Here is a 17,054-nt window from a genome sequence, read left to right as displayed (position 1 = left end):
TCATTTGGAAGACAGCTGCGTTGCCCAAGGCGTCGTCGGCGCGGCGGGCACGAGAGGCGGAGGAGCTGATAATTCCCGTGTCTGGGGACGGTGTCGTTTTCACGTCTCGCGTCCTGGCACGGGGAGAGCTGGCTCCTCATAGGGAAGGACGGGCCGGCGGGACCTCGGTGCTACCGAACCCGCCGGGCTCGGTCGTCTCCGGGCCGCCTGGACGTATTCCGGGGCAGGGTCGGAGCGACGGGGGTGTCCCGGCGCGTGCATCGTGGGAAACCCTCCCCGATGCATCGGGTCGGGACGGCCCTCGGGCCGCTCGGACTTCTCCGAGGCAGGGCCGAGGGCGCGTGCGGACAGCGGCGAGAGGTTTTTGTGAAGGGACTTGTCCCGGAACGGAGCTCCTCGCCGCCTCCAATCGGACGAGACGGGCCGCTGGGACCCTGGTTTACCGGACCCAGCGGGCTGGGCCGTCTCCGGGCCGCCCGGAATTATTCCGGGGCAGGGTCGGAGCGGTCGAGGACGGTCCAGTGCGTACCTCGTGGGAAACCCTCCCCGAGGTTACGGGCTGGACTGGCTCCGGGTCCGCTCGGAAGTATTCGAGGCGGGACCCGGAGCGGCGTTGGTTGACCCGGCATTTCGCGATGGCGTCCCTTCCGAAGCGGGTGCCGGGCCGGAGTCCTGTCCCCCCAGGAGAGTTGTCACCCCCCCTGGGTGGACGTGCTGGTCGCCACGGCGGTTAGGGTATGGAAGGGGTGTCGCTTCCGTTGCCCAACCCGTCCGTGGGGCCCCCCGGGTGGCGCCATCCGTGACGGTGCCCCCGCTGTCGGAGGCGGGGGACCCCTGAAAGACCATGCGGGGCGAGCCTTTGATGGCTCCTCCGTATGGGTGTGTAGGGGGCTGGAGGCCAGTGCACCGGATGTTACATTCCCGACGCCATAAGCCGACCCCCCGGGAGTACCCGGGGCACTCCTCCTCAATATACGTATTGGAGCGGAGTGGGAGATACGCCGGTCGGTGCAGCCGTCACGGGGAGAGGGATCAAACTAATTATGAGCAATTCAAATTCTACAAACGGAGGGAAGAGTGCAGTGTCTCCGGACACTCGCTCGGGTGGTGGAGCGGGAGTGGTGAAAAACCACATCACTCCCTGTTTGGGAACAGCGTAATACGCGAAAGCGTGTCACCCGCTACATGCGAGCGATTGATATCGATCCTTTATCACGCGAGGGCACCACCTTACGACGGTGTCCTGCGCAAGCCCCCTCTGGGCGTCCGGGAGCGCTCGAGCGGAAGCAGGCGTTTTTGCCTCTCAGATAGATATTCGCAAGACTCCTAATCGTACGGCCATGACTGCCGGTTAATTAAATCTCTAATCTCATTTTTAAACTCACACGACCGTGTCTGTCGGTGTACCAAGTATCTCAGAGTACTTCCTTTAAAACTGTGCCTGTAGTGTCTAAGTGGCATTAAAGCAATTTGTGAACTTTAACGGTTTGTGTATTTCATTGCTCCGATTCTCACAGTCCAAAATCCTTCAATTACGCGACGATTAAGTGCGCACTCCTAACAAAAGAATTGGTCCTTCGAGCCGGATTTGTTGAGAATCGGATAGACTGTGGACCGCAATCCGATCACACTTGTGAATTATCGGCCCGTTTCACTGCGGCATAGAAAAGTTGGTGATCACGTGATCGCCGAGATTCGGCAACGTGATCGGCAGCCGTTCCGCTCACGCGTGCTCTGTGCATATAACTCTTGTGCATTGACCTTTGATAATTTACGCGTGCTAGAGGTGCAGTGTATCATATCCCGTGCGTACAAGCGACAAAGCAGTACACAGGCGTGATCTAATGCTCTGTGAATCACGTGACTCCCTAGAACGGCGCGTGAACCGCGCTGCGTGCTACACACGTGATTAACGATTTCTATCGTCTACGCGTGTAGACAGTGCACCGCACGCAGACTTTGGGTCGGTGCGTTGCACCTGACTTTGTGCATATTGGCAATCAACGCTTTATGCAAGCTCGATCAAGCGCTCTGCTTATCACGTGACTTTCAAATTTCGGAGCGTGAGCAGTGCCGCGCGTCGGAAAACGCCGCGTGGCGCGCACGTGATCAACGAGTTCGGCAGGCGTGCTACAGCGTTTACTCCAGGAGTACCAAGGCCGAGTGGATCGACACGGGTCCCCGTGTCAGACATATTGTCTTGCTCGTATTTGCGCAAGCATTATGGAGCGGCTATTAGCAGAACAAGAAGACGTTCTCTATCAGATTGCGAGGACGGTCGACAACTTCAAGAAGTTGGGGCAAGGCAATTTTACTACATCCGTCACGCGGAACCGGATGTCCATTTTGGAGAAGCAGTGGACTCAGTGCCAAAAGCTACATGCGGACCTCAAGGCGGCAGTCAAGCCAGCGGAGCGAGATGAATGGCCGTATTTCAGTGAGGAGCAATTTCGGAAGGCGACAGAGGACTACTACGAAGCGTCTGACTATCTGAGCGAAGTATTAGAGAGGTTGACGAGACCTACCGCTCATGTAACCGCAAGTAGTACTTTAGATTTAAGCTCGAGTCCGCCAAGCTCAATCCCGTTGCCGCGAATAGAGCTCCCTAAGTTTTCCGGTCAGTATACCCCTTTGTGGGTCAATTTTCGGGATATTTTTGAGTCGATTGTGATAAAAAATGAAGGCCTCACAAACGTGCAGCGTCTGCATTATTTAAAGTCGAGTCTGACTGGCGAGGCTCGCATTGTTATTAAAAATATTTCCGTTACCGACGCGAATTATGAGCTAGCATGGGGAGCCGTGAAAGAACGGTACGAAATTACCCGCGCGATTGTTTCTTCTTATCTGAATACTATCCTAGAAGCTACTCCGATGAAGGCTGATTCCGTCTCCGAATTGAAACGCGTGCATGATAGTATTAATGATGCGGTCCTTGCGTTACGTAGTCTCGAGAGAAATTGCGTCGATGATTTCGTGGTTGCCATCCTGTCCAGGAAACTTGATGTGAATACCCGCTGAGTGGGAAATCAGCTTGGGCAATAAACGAGAGCCAGCTTCCTTTAACGAACTGAGCACATTTCTTGTTGGCAGAATGCTGGCTCTGAATGCAGCGGGAGATACTCGCAGTTCAAATAATAGTAAAACAAATCGCTCAACAGCCACCAAGTCGTTGACGGCTGCCATCTCTAATGTTAAATGTTTATACTGTGCGGGCTCGCACCTTTTGTTTCAATGCGCTCAGTTTAAATCCTTATCCACGGAGCAGAGAAAGAATGTTGCGCGGCAGCACCGTTGCTGCTATAATTGTTTGACCAAAGGCCATTATTCGCGCGACTGTAAATCGCGGGGCCGCTGTGCACGTTGCCAACGCAAACATCATACGCTTCTGCATGACGACGATATCAGCGGGGGACAAACGACAATGGGTGCTCCTGCTATAGCGAGCACATCCAGTGTAAACACAGTAAATGACGCCCCCTCTAAATCAAGTCTTTCAGCAAGGGTAACAACTCCTTCACGTTCCCTCCTGGTCAAGGGTACTGTACTACTCGCAACTGCACGAATCTTTGTACGTACTGATGGAGCTCGTTGTATAAACCTTCGAGGCATGATTAATACGGGCGCTGAGGCTACATTTATCACTGAAAGGGCTGTTCAAGCTTTAAAAGCAAAGCGTATTAAAGTATATTACACTGTCACTGGCATGGGTGATCTACAGGCTGGGGTCGTTACTCATGCAGTTAAGCTCCATTTAAGTGCGGGTATACAGTCGAGTACTACAGTTACAGTGATCGCGTTTATCCTCCCTGTACTTACTTCTTATGCTCCAAGAAGTCCTGTTGATTTACTTGCGCATCCTCATTTGCAGAATTTAAAATTTGCGGATTCTGATCCATTCAGTGATGACCCTATCTATTTACTGATAGGACTTGACTATTATAAGGCCGTAACAATGGATGGATCCCGCCGAGAACCGAGCTCTGATCTCATGGCGAAACCTACTATCTTTGGCTGGGTTGTCTTCGGCCCGTGCAACGACACTTCTGAAGGAAACCCTCAGTCGGTGTCCTCGTTACGCTGCTCTATTTCTCCTGGAACGAATGCGCTGATGAGGCAGTTTTGGGAGATAGAGAAAGTCTCAGTTTCTAATCCCCTCACTGAAGAGGAAGTCGAGTGCGAAAGGCACTTCGCATCTACACATTCTCGTTTGCCAAGCGGACGCTATCAGGTTCGCTTACCTTTTCGGACCGATTACTTGAATAAGGTCGGTCGCTCGTTTCACGTCGCTTCTGGTGCCTTTGATAGGTTAGAGCGACATCTAGCTCGCGATAGTGCATTGTCTGCCAGCTATCGTGGCTTTCTTTCTGAGTATGAGCAAATGGGTCACATGACCCGTGTAAACCCGAACGAGGTCATTAATAATAATTCGTTATATCTGCCTCACCATCCAGTGGTGAAGGCGAGTAGCAGTACTTCCCCTGTACGGGTTGTATTCAACGCCTCGTGTCCCATGGACAACGGGCATTCATTAAATGATCTGTTGCTTACTGGACCTAAGTTGCAGTCAGATCTGTGCTCTATCATTATGCGCTGGCGAACTCATCGCTTTGTTTTCGTCGCTGACGTCGCAAAGATGCTTAGACAAATTATGATTCATCTGTTAGATACTGACTTTCAGAGGATATTGTGGCGTCCTAGTTCAGGCCAGCCGATCCATCATTACCGTTTAATCACCGTCACGTACGGTACCGCCTCGGCGCCTTATTTATCCATGCGCGTCCTGCGACAATTATGCGAGGACGAGGGATCTGCATTCCCGCTGGCTGTGTCTATACTCAATAATTCCATCTATGTAGATGACGTGTTGTTTGGGGCAGACAGTGTGTCCGCCATACAATCCACACGTCAGCAGTTGAATGCCTTGTTATTGAAAGGAGGTTTTCACCTTCGTAAATGGACGTCAAACTATGACGAATTGTTGTCGGAGATACCAGTGTCGGATCGACTGGAGGACAATAGTGTCGAATTTGACAAGGACTCCTCCTTCAGGGTTTTAGGAATTTCGTGGAGTCCTATACTTGATCGATTCCATTTCAGGATGCAAATTCCGGAGTTTCCGGTGATCTCGAAACGTAGCGTGCTATCCGCCATTTCGCGATTCTTTGATCCACTGGGTTGGATTGCCCCTGTGGTAATCACCGCTAAAATTTTCATGCAGGAACTATGGCTGCGTAAGGTTGATTGGGATAGCCCGCTCTCGAGTGATCTAGAGGAACGATGGACTGAGTATTCTCACAGTCTGACAGATCTCAAAGAGATTTCAATCCCAAGGTGGACGAATCAAAGCAACTCCGATCTGGGTATCGAGTTGCATGGATTTGCGGATGCTTCAACACGGGCCTATGCGGCCGTTGTATACATTCGCATTATTCACACTCGAAGCAGCTTTGGAGTAACACTCTTAGCCTGTAAATCTAAGGTCGCTCCTATTAAAACAATTAGCGTTCCCAGGTTAGAGCTGTGTGCAGTTACCTTACTAGCTCGTTTTCTTAAAAATATTGTTAGTACTTTAAGGTTAAGTTCAGTACCAGTATACTGCTGGTCAGATTCCATGATCACACTTGCTTGGATTAAGCAGCATCCCAATACCTGGAAGACTTTCATATCCAATAGGGTATCAGAAATCCAGACAAGCTTGCCGCAAGCTCAGTGGCTATTTGTCGGGTCTAAAGAAAATCCCGCAGACTGTGCGTCGCGCGGCATCAGCGTTCAGGAGTTGAAGTCGCACTCGTTGTGGTGGAGTGGGCCTCAATGGCTGCAGTCACCCTCGACTGTGTGGTCGGAACAGCCCTCCTCCCTTCGATCGGACGGAAACATGGAACGACGTAGCGTTCCAGTTTATTTAGCTCAGCGGGGCGCGGCAGGGTGGGATCTTTCCGAGCAAGTTTCCAGTTGGCCTAAGTTGTTGCGGATCACGGCCTATTGCCTATTTTTCGTTCATAAGGTTCGACAGCGCCTTAGAAGGGCGGATAGTGATCAATTAGGTACGTTATATGTGTTGAGTGACGCTATCAGACAGGCTCGTAGTTTTTGGATTGCGTACGTACAAAAGATTAACTTTTCGAATGAGATCCAGGCAATAAAACGTGGTGAGGGCCCGTCTAAATCTAGTCCCTTGAAAAATCTAAACCCGTTTTTGGACACGAAGGATAACCTTCGTGTCGGGGGACGTCTCTGCCGGGCGTCCCTCTCTTACGATGAGAGACATCCCATCATACTACCGAGGCATCGCATATCGGAGCTGATTGTTGCGCAGGCACACGATCGAACGCTTCACGGTGGGACACAGTTGACGTTAGGAGTTTTACGCCAACAGTACTGGATTCTAAATGCTAGAAACCTTGTAAAACATCACATTCACAGGTGTGTTGTTTGTGTCCGCCACAGAGCTATTCCGATATTGCAGCAAATGGGTGATCTGCCGGACGTTCGAATAAACCCTTCTCGTCCGTTTCAACATACCGGCGTAGACTATGCCGGTCCTTTTCATGTCCTTCCGATAGTAGGACGTGGCCAGCGGACACACAAGGCTTATGTGGTTGTGTTCGTTTGTTTGGCCACTAGGGCCATACACTTGGAACTGGCCAATGATTATACCAGCGATGGGTTTTTGGCCGCATTTAGAAGATTCACCTCTCGTAGGGGTCTTCCGGTCTCATTATTCAGTGATAATGGGACCAATTTTCAGGGTGCCGAAAAGGAATTGCGCAATGCGTTCAGAGCTCTGTCGCGTGATCCTGATCTCGTCGCGTATTTAGCCTCCGACGGCATCACTTGGAGATTTATACCGCCCTCCGCCCCACATTTTGGAGGAATGTGGGAAGCGGGCGTAAAGTCCGTTAAGCACCATTTACGGCGTGTAATTGGTGCTCACACGCTTTCAAATGAGGAGTTCACTACATTACTAACTCAAGTGGAGTCATGTCTAAATTCTAGACCTATAGCTCCCTTGTCCGATGATTCCTCCGATCTCTCACCTTTGATTCCTGCCCATTTCTTAATAGGTACCTCGCTGATTGCGACGCCTGAGGAGTCCGTATTGGATTTGAGGGAAACGCGACTCAATCGTTGGCAGCGTGTACAGCGGATGCACGAGCAGTTTTGGCGGATATGGTCGCGAGATTATCTCCACACGTTACAGCAGCGCTATAAGTGGCGTCAGAAAGCGACTAGTTTGAAAGTCGATGATCTAGTATTAGTTCAAAACCCGTTGCTACCGCCGACGAAATGGGAGCTTGGGAGAGTAGTAAAAATCTATCCTGACCCTCAAGGTCTCGTTAGGGTAGTGGATGTAAGGACGCTTTCGAATACAAGAAGGCGTGCCGTTAACCGGCTATGCAAGCTTCCTATCGAAATTAATGCGGGGTTGCCGCAGTAGAGCTCCCATGGCGGGCGGCGATAGCATCTCAATTTGTTTATCTCATGCGTTGTAACTAATCTTTATATTCACAGTTCATTGCGTCGTTATTAATTTGTATTATTGTTTAGCTTTATCAACTAATATTACTACACTAAGTTCTATTAGGCGTGATGCTTGGTCTCCCGGGTACATCATCGTTTCGTACTATCAGTACGAGGCGAGCGGCATGTTTGGGAACAGCGTAATACGCGAAAGCGTGTCACCCGCTACATGCGAGCGATCGATATCGATCCTTTATCACGCGAGGGCACCACCTTACGACGGTGTCCTGCGCAAGCCCCCTCTGGGCGTCCTCGAGCGGAAGCAGGCGTTTTTGCCTCTCAGATAGATATTCGCAAGACTCCTAATCGTACGGCCATGACTGCCGGTTAATTAAATCTCTAATCTCATTTTTAAACTCACACGACCGTGTCTGTCGGTGTACCAAGTATCTCAGAGTACTTCCTTTAAAACTGTGCCTGTAGTGTCTAAGTGGCATTAAAGCAATTTGTGAACTTTAACGGTTTGTGTATTTCATTGCTCCGATTCTCACAGTCCAAAATCCTTCAATTACGCGACGATTAAGTGCGCACTCCTAACACTCCCAGACCTCAAAGGAAGTGACATCTCTCCTGCTGAAGGGAGGGATGCAACAAAATACAGGAGAGGACCCAGTACTGGGACCGGGGGACTCGAGCTGTTTAGCTCGACCGACCCCCAGGACACGGGTCGTAAAACAAGAAAACCCCCGCTCACATTAGGAGATTATCTGCCTAAAAAGGGCAAAGAAATTACAACCACTGGTACGAAGCCTGGTCCGGCCTGCAGTAAGGGGCCTAGGCCCACTGGCTGCGAGCCGGGCACAGGTAAACCAGAAGAGGGAGGAAGCACTACCGGACCATCCAGTTCGGGAAGAAAGAAGGGAGACTCCCTGCCGCCCTCACCGTCCCACACTCCGGTGTCCGCCGACATCATGGACGTGGACACCGATAGGGAATCGGTCGGCAGAGGAACAAAACGGGCGCACCAAAAGACGACCAAGGCGAAATATTATATTTCGTCTTCGTCTGGGTCGGACAAAGAGCCCACAAAGAAGGGACGCGGGCGGCCTGCAAAAGACCCCTCTCACGAGGGGCAATTCACCGCGCAGGCCCTCGCCCAAAAGGCCGAGATGGAAAAGGCAAGAAAGCTAAAAAAGCATCACAAGGCAATCCTTAACCCGGAGGTCAAGCCTATCTCAGAACGCGCCTCGAGGGCCAATAACGAGGCCCTCGAACGCGCTGAGGAGCTTGAGATGCAGCCAACAGCCGCCATAGCGGTTGTTATGACTAACAGTTTGGGGATTTTGGCGAAATCCGTTGAAAGGTCGCTGAACATACAGGGCCCCATACGGAGAGATATGTGGACAGCATATACCGACCTCACAGCCGGCCTGACTACACTGATGGCCAAGCAAGATGAGGACGAGCAGGCGCGACAGCGCCGGGATGACAGCGCCGCCCTGACCAAGGCCAGGTCAAGATGGGAGGCAGAGAAGCGCAAACTGGAAGCGGAGCTCGGGCAGCTCCGCGTCCGAGTGGCGCTCCTCGAGAAGAGCTCAAATACGCGCGCTGATGTCGACGGCTACACTGACGCCAAGGTTCAAACGGACATGGACCTCGACGCAGAGGTCGTGGACGCTTTTACCGGGGAACCCCCTCACTTGCCGTACCTGACTTGCTCGGATACGGCAACCGAGGAACCCCCTGGCGAGGTAACGACTGAGGCTGCCACCACCCAGCGTACCAAGCCGGTGGTGGTCAGCATTGAAAAGCTGAAGGAGCCGTACTTTTGTCCGCCACTTCGGGAGGTTCGGAAACAACTGAACCCCAGGTCCAAGGTGGCGGACCTAAGAATTGCTCCGGCTCCTCGCTCCTCATTCCCTCCCCTCCCTCCTCCCTCACGTCCGTTGGAGAGAGCGGGACGGATGGGAGGAGAGGAGAGGAGAAAGAAGAAAGCTGTCACGGAGGACGGCCTACGGGAGGTCTTAAACAGAGTCCTCAAGGAAATGGGGCTTCTCCCAACCAATGAGGCCGTGGAAAAGCCCAAGACAGTCCCGTCTGGGGGCCAGATTGCCACCCAGACTCCGGCTGTCCCTCAAAATGGAGCGGGTAAAGCAGCCACTGTGGCTGCTAAACCCGCTCCCGCGAAGGAGACTACCTCCCCCTCTATACTAGAGTTATGGACGGAGGTGGTCTCAAAAAAGAACAAAAGAAAGGCCGCCAAAGCCACCAACGAGGCGTCTAAGGCGGTCCCCGCTATCGGTAGGCCGATAAGAGTTCTCCCAGTCCCCCCCCCAAAGAATCCCCCTCCCCAGACTTCCTCGACGTCTTCGAGGGAGAAGAAGAGGAAGGGAGGGCGTGGGGGAGGTCAGGGGGGACCCAGGGGACAACCACGGGGCGGAGCTAGCTCCCAAGAGTCGGCCAGAGTGGCCAAAATCAAACCGCCGACCACGGGGACGGTGACGGTCACTTGTGCCGACCCGGGAGCGTACGCGCAGGTCCTCAAGACCGCGAGGGAGAGGGTCGATCTCTCCTCCCTCGGGATTGAGGACCTGCGCCCCAGCAGAGCTGTTACGGGTGCCCTGATACTCGAGGTCAAGGGCGTTGATAACGGCACTAAGGCCGACGCCCTGGCCAAAGGTATCAGGGCGGCCTTGTCAGCAAAAGATGATGTCAAGGTAGCTCGGCCGTGCAAGACGGTCGAGCTACGCTTGACTGGCCGACTCGGTCACCCCTAGTGAGGTGGCCGAGGTCCTGGGAGCCATCGGAGCTTGCACTCCCCACGACATCAAAGTGGGAGAGATCCTCATGGCTCCCAACAGGCTGGCACCTGCTGGGTGCGCTGCACCGCGAAGGCGGGTAAGGCAGTCTTGGCCGCCTCCCGAGTAAGGGTGGGCTGGTCGAGCTGCCGCGTGGCACTGCTCCCCTCGCGGGGACTACAGTGCCACAGGAGCCTGGCCACGGGCCACGTCCAGGCCAAATGCAGCAGCCGGATCGACAGATCCGGCTGCTGCTACAGATGTGGAGGCATTGGCCACTTGGCCAATGCGTGTAAGGAAACAGCAGGCTGCTCGGTCTGCAAAGACGCGGGCAAGCCCGCCGACCATCGGATCGGCGCAAAGGGGTGCCTAGCCAATAAGGCCCAAAAAGCACCCCCGAGCGCCGGGGGCCGCCGAGAGGCGGGGTCGACAGCAACGCCGATCTCGACCCAGGCTGCGGCCCCCCCCTGAGGCAGAGGCTCCTCTCCCGCAAAGGGAGAGGAGAACAAATGATGAAGATAATGCACCTACGTGCGTAGAGATGAGGGAAGTGGAGGAGCCTCGGGAGCAAGACAACAATGCCCCGTAGGCTCCTCCAGGCCAACCTGAACCACGCCAGGGCTGCACAAGATATGCTTGTGCAGTGCCTAGCGGAGGCAGGTGGCTGGCCATCGTCGCCGATCTGTATAGGATCCCCGAGGACAACCCCAACTGTGTCGGGGACTCCTCGGGGAAGGTGGCGATGGCCAGCCAACACGTTGATGGCGCTCCGCCGATGCTCCTAGTGTCGGCTGACGAGGGCTACGTCATGGTCGAGTATGGACCCATCGATGTCCTGGGCTGTTACTTCTCCCCCAGTATGTGCAGGGGGGAGTTTGAGGCGGCTCTGGATGGCATGGAGAGCGACATCCTCAGTCGCTCTCCCAGGCCAGTCGTTGTGGGTGGAGACCTCAATGCACACGCTGTGGATTGGGGCTGCCCCCGCACCGACACCAGAGGCCGCCTGGCCCGGGACATTGCGGCGGGGCTCGGCCTGGTACTCCTTAACCGGGGCCGAGTCAGCACCTACGTGGGGGCCGGGGGAGAGTCCATTGTCGATGTGACATGGGCCTCCCCCGGGGCCCTTAATAGGGTCAAAGGATGGAAAGTGGAGACCGGCTCCCTGGGAGAGACGTCTGATCACAGACTCATCTCCATGGAGCTGGTCTCCCCCCCTGCGGAGGTGCGTGAGCAACATCGCCGCAAACATGATGGAAAACGATGGATCCTGAGGAAACTCGACCCCGAAGCCCTCGAGGTCAGTCTTCTTGCCTCCACTTGGCCGGAGGGAGGAGCTGACCTTGGAGCCGAGGAGGAGGCAGAGCGCCTATGCGCGATCATGTCGCGCACTTGCGACGCCTCCATGCCCCGTAGCAGACCTATGGCGCGCCGTGCCGCCTACTGGTGGTCCGCGGAGCTTGCCGAAATGAAGCAGGCTACCGTGGCCGCCAGGGCACATACGCGCGCCAAGCGGCGGGGCATGGAGGAAGAGCTGAATAACGCCGAGGCGGTCCTCAGGGAAGCCAGGAAGGCCCTGAGGACCGCCATCGCGCGGGCGAAGGCCGCGACCTGGGAGGAACTCCCCTCCGAGCTGGACCGCGACCCATGGGGGAGACCTTACAAGATTGTGAGGAAGAGGCTCCGCCCGTGGGCGCCTCCAGTCTCGAAGACGCTGGACCCCCAGTTCCTCGGAACGATGGTGGACACATTGTTCCCCACCAGGGGGAGGGACATTCCGGAGAAGACCGGCCCTCCCCCAGGATGGACCGAGGAGCTGGAGGTGTCCAGACACGAGATGGTCGCGGCCTTCGCCCGTATCAACGGACAAAAGGCGAAGGCGCCCGGGCCAGACCGAATATACGCCAAGGTCTGGGCCCGGGCGTCTCCAATAATAGGGGAGGCACTTCGTGTCACGTACACAAAGTGCCTCCGCGAAGGAACTTTCCCCAGGAGGTGGAAGAGGGCCCGGCTTGTCCTCCTCAATAAGTAGGGCAAGCCAGCGGAGAATCCCTCCGCATACAGGCCCCTATGTATGCTGGATGATGCGGGCAATCCCTGGATATCGCTAACGCCTTCAATAGTATCCCGTGGGGCGAGGTTGTGGCGGCGCTTAGCGAGCACTTTCGCCTGCCGCCCTACCTCGTCGCCATCGGGACTACTTCAGGGTGCTGGAGTTCCGGGATAAAACCGGACTCCAGCAGCGGAGGGACACGTCGTGCGGCGTTCCGCAGGGGTCCGTGCTGGGCCCCCTGCTATGGAACGCCGCATACGACAAAGTGCTCCGTGTGGCCCTCCCCCCTGGCTGCCACGTCGTTGGTTATGCGGACGACACGTTCGTGGTAGCCAGGGGAGCCTCCAGGGGAAAAGCAGTTGCAATGTGCAACTAGGCAGTGGCCTGCGTCGTCGGGTCCATAAAGAGCCTGGGCCTGCGGGTGGCCCCGGAGAAGACGGAAGCCATCTTCTTTCACGATGGCTTCTCCGGGGTACCGCCCGAGGCCTTCGTCCGGGTTGGGACGACACCCAAATCCGAGTGGGGACAACCCTCAAATACCTGGGATTGCAATTGGACGGTCGCTGGGCCTTTGTTGAGCATTTCGACAAATTGGCCCAGCGATTGGGCAAAATGACGGACGCCCTCCTGGGGTTGATGCCCAATCTCCGAGGTCCAGGAGTAGGTGCGAGGTGCGCATACGCCTACGCGGCCATGGCCGGGGCCCTGTACGGTGTTCCGGTCTGGTTTCGCGAGGCGTTGTCCAGTCGCCGCATAAGGGATGTGCTGCACGCAGCGCAGCGGCGGCTGGCGCGAAGAATCGTGCGCGCCTATCGCACCGCCCCCAGCCCGGCGACCTTAGTACTAGCGGGGTTCCCCCCGACGGAATTCACGGCCGACGCCCTGGCATGGTCATATGCCAGGGCGAAGGCCGTCCGCCTGCAGGGGGGAGTGGTTACCCCCAGGGTCGCCGTGCTATTGCGAGAGAGGGCTCGCCGGCGGGCCATGAGGTCTTGGCGAGAGAGTCTCGCCAATGACCCACCAGCGGCGGGATCTTGGATCTTGGAGGCCGTCCTACCCCACTTGTACGAATGAGTGGGCCGCCCTTGGGGCGGCTTGTCCTACCGGACGACACAGGTGCTCACCGGGCATGGCTGCTTCGGTGAGTACCTGTGCAGAATACGTAAGGAGCCGACGACGCAGTGCCATCATTGCGACGCCGAACGGGACTCCGCGCAGCACACGCTGGAACATTGTCCAGCGTGGGAGGAGCTGCGCGGAGTCCTGAGAAGAGAAATTGGTGATGATCTCTCCCTGCGGGCTATCATTAGCCAGATGGTCCGCAGGGAGAGCGCCTGGGTCGCGGTCTCCTCCTTCTGCAAGCAAGTAATGCGGCAGAAGGAGGAGGTCAAGATCATTAAGGAGAGGAGGCCGGGGGGACGCATGCCCCCCGGCGATAATAACGACGACAGGGGTGGCGGGGACGGGGGCCATGATCCATCTCGGCTCCCCCCCCCCGACCGCCCCGAAGAAGAAGAAGGCCCGCCCCCCGCCCTTTAGGCCGTAGTGGCCCGTCTGCCAAAATGCGGCGGGGGTGCGGGCGATCAGTTGCCGTCGCCCCCTCCCTCCCCACAATTGGGAAGGAGGAGGAGAGTGACGGCGCAAACACAGAGGGGGGGCGACCTTCCTCCCCAGCGGCTGCCGGCCCCGCCTTCGGGACGCGTAGCCGCGGGAGGAGGGCCCCTCACATCGGTGGTAAGCCTGGCGAGGCAGATTCGACCTGCCGGTCTGGGGGGGGGACCCTGCGGTATAACGCGGAGTCGCTCCCCCCCACTGCCTCACCGGGTTAGGGTGAAAGGGAAGGATCTTCTCTCTCCTCCCCCAGGGTAGTAGGGAGGACCGCGCCGCCGTCAGCGCGGCGCGAAGAGGCCCGGGGTTACGGCGGGTCCGGATACCCCGGGCTTTACCTCCGAAACATCAGTGGAAGAGGCGGGAGGGGGGATAGTGTCCCCCTCCCTCGACCTAGGGCAGACTAGGCCCTAAAGCCCTGCCAGGTGCTTCCACGTCAGGAAGCACCTGGCGCGCCGAGTCGGCTCAGGCCGACCTGGTCCGTGGAGCTCCGGAAGTATGCTGCACGCGTTCCCGAAGCCCCCCAGTCACGGACCAGTGCAGGACATCCGGAGAGGTTTTAGTGGGTATGTCCCCGTCGATACGTCGTCTGCGGGGAAGAGCCCCACATAACCACCAGGCCTCCCCCGGGGCCTGGGGTATGCGGTAACGCATTTCCTCTCCGTTATCAAAAAAAGGGGGGGGGTGCAGGGGAAGGAGCGGAGCCCCGCCCACTCGTTCTCTGTACTACATGTAAATATTTGACTTTTTCAGAGTTTTTTTACCAATTTTAGTTATATACACGTATTGAGTATCCAACTAAACACAAGAAATATTGTCAAAATACATATGAAACGGAAAATCGAAATTCTACGCGGAATGAGTCTGATCTTACAAGCTATTAGTACTGTTCCGCGCAGTGTGCGTGTGCGTGTGCGTGTGCATGTGCGCGCGTAACCTAACCCATATTTTCAAATCTAATATCATTACAAATTTCGACAAAAGTAGGGGTAGGTTAGGTTAAAAAAAATACCGGAAAGGGGTGCAGGGGGACGGGCTCTGCCCCTCCCCCTATATTTTTATGTGTATATGTGAGTATATGTGTACGAGGTGTGTTCAAAAAGTATCGCGAATTTTGAATTTTCGCGGGTTACGTATATTCGAATTTCGATCTTTTTGTGGCGTTATGTTGGTACTCATGTCTCTCACTTATGCCGACAAGCTCGGCCATTTTGAATGTTCACTTAATTGTTGACAGCTGCTTTGCTTGCACGTGTTTTGGATCGTCTTCGATTTTTACCTATTCAAAAAAATAGATCAAAGAACCTGTATCAAATTTTGTGTGAAAAACGAAATTAAGTGCGCGGATGCATTCCGAATGTTGACTGTGGCATACGGAGAAGCTACCTTGGACCGAAGCAACGTTTATCGGTGGTACAAAATGTTCTCAGAAGGCCGAGAAGATGTGAACGACGAAGAGCGTGCCGGACGCCCGAGCACTTCAACAACAGACGAAAAAATTAATGAAGTGGAGAAAATGGTATTGGCCAATCGTCGAATCACCGTTAGAGAAGTTGCTGAGGACCTAAACATATCGATTGGCTCGTGCCATTCGATTTTTATCAATGATTTGGGCATGAGACGGGTCGCCGCGAAATTCGTACCAAAATTGCTCAATTGCGACCAAAAACAGCATCGCATGAACATTGCTAATGAGATGTTGGACTCTGTCCGCGACGATCCAAATTTGCTCCAGAGGGTCATAACTGGTGACGAATCGTGGGTTTATGGTTATGACGTGGAAACCAAAGCTCAATCATCTCAATGGAAGCTGCCGCACGAACCAAGACCGAAAAAAGCGCGCCAAGTTCGGTCGAATGTGAAAGTTTTGCTGACAGTTTTCTTCGATTGCAGGGGCGTGGTGCATCATGAGTTCTTGCCACAGGGTAGAACGGTCAATAAGGAATATTACCTGCAAGTTATGCGCAATTTGCGCGAAGCTATCCGCCAGAAACGCCCGGATTTGTGGAAGAACAAAAATTGGCTTTTGCACCACGATAACGCCCCTGCTCACACATCGTTGCTTGTGCACGACTTTTTGGCCAAAAACAACACACTAATGATGCCGCAGCCACCGTATTCCCCAGATCTGGCCCCCTGTGACTTTTTCTTGTTCCCTAAACTGAAGAGGCCCATGAAAGGACGACGTTACGCTACGCTTGACGAGATAAAGACGGCATCGAAGGAGGAGCTGAACAAGATAAAAAAAAATGATTTTTTGAAGTGCTTCGAAGATTGGAAAAACCGTTGGCACAAGTGTATAATATCTCATGGGGATTACTTTGAAGGGGACAAAATAGATATTCATGAATAAATAAATAATTTTTGAAAAAACACAAAATTCGCGATACTTTTTGAACACACCTCGTAGTTATCGCTTTTAATTTTTATAAATTTTTGTGATTATGACTTTTTAACAAAGGGTGAGCGACGGCTAAAAATTGTTGGACGTTACTCAGGGTCATGACCTTGACAACATATGTCAAAGTCAAGGTCATCGGAGCAGCCTCCCCTATTCAATATATTTACCTTTCAATTTTCATTGATAATATTCACATAGTTAATTATTTGTATAATTTAATACATTTTGTTTATTTACTATCCATAATTTATAATGAGTTCAAAGGGTACTTTAATCAACTTTGGAAATTCGTATAAAACTTAAGCAGTGAGTAGTGGTGATTATTTTCATTTTTTAGATATGACTTCCGGTTCGGAGATGCAATTCATGACACAAACATCAGAATATAAAATTTTTCCTATACTGTATGAGCTAGGACGTGAAGAGAAGCAGGATAAAATTTTTCAAAGCAGCAAACATAGTGATAATAATGATATACAGAATTGTGAAGAACAAAATAAACAGCAAGATCCTGATAATAGAGAAAGTCCAATAAGGATTAATGCCATAAAATCGTCCTTAGACGGTGAGGAAAATTTTTTATTTTATTTTCCAATTCAATTTATCTTTAACTTATTACAATGTATTGTTGATCAGGTTCTGACAATTTCTCCTGCCAAAAGAAAGGAAAAAGAAATGGTATAAGCACTATAATAATGTTTCTATTTTCATATCAATTACAAGGTTAAAGTGAGAT

General features: G+C 53.6%; 1 protein-coding gene across 3 annotated transcripts in view; it reads left to right on the top strand.

The window, feature by feature from the left end:
* Positions 1–17,054, top strand: part of LOC105200443 (neprilysin-1) — a 524,884-nt gene that overhangs the window by 504,820 nt on the left and 3,010 nt on the right. For 2 of the 3 annotated variants that reach the window (XR_005575917.1, XM_039455238.1), the window contains exons 12-13: positions 16,656–16,883; positions 16,955–16,996. Coding sequence is in view for 2 of the 3 variants with exons in the window: in XM_039455238.1 (XP_039311172.1) it covers positions 16,656–16,883; positions 16,955–16,996 (270 nt within the window). In the remaining variant the exon portion in view is untranslated. Of the gene's footprint in view, positions 1–16,655; positions 16,884–16,954; positions 16,997–17,054 lie in introns of those variants that run through there. The other variant, XM_039455241.1, reaches the window with a different exon arrangement.

This window comes from Solenopsis invicta, chromosome 11, assembly GCF_016802725.1.
Source record: "Solenopsis invicta isolate M01_SB chromosome 11, UNIL_Sinv_3.0, whole genome shotgun sequence".
Taxonomy (NCBI): Eukaryota; Metazoa; Arthropoda; class Insecta; order Hymenoptera; family Formicidae; genus Solenopsis; species Solenopsis invicta.
This window is presented reverse-complemented; position numbering and strand designations above follow the sequence as displayed.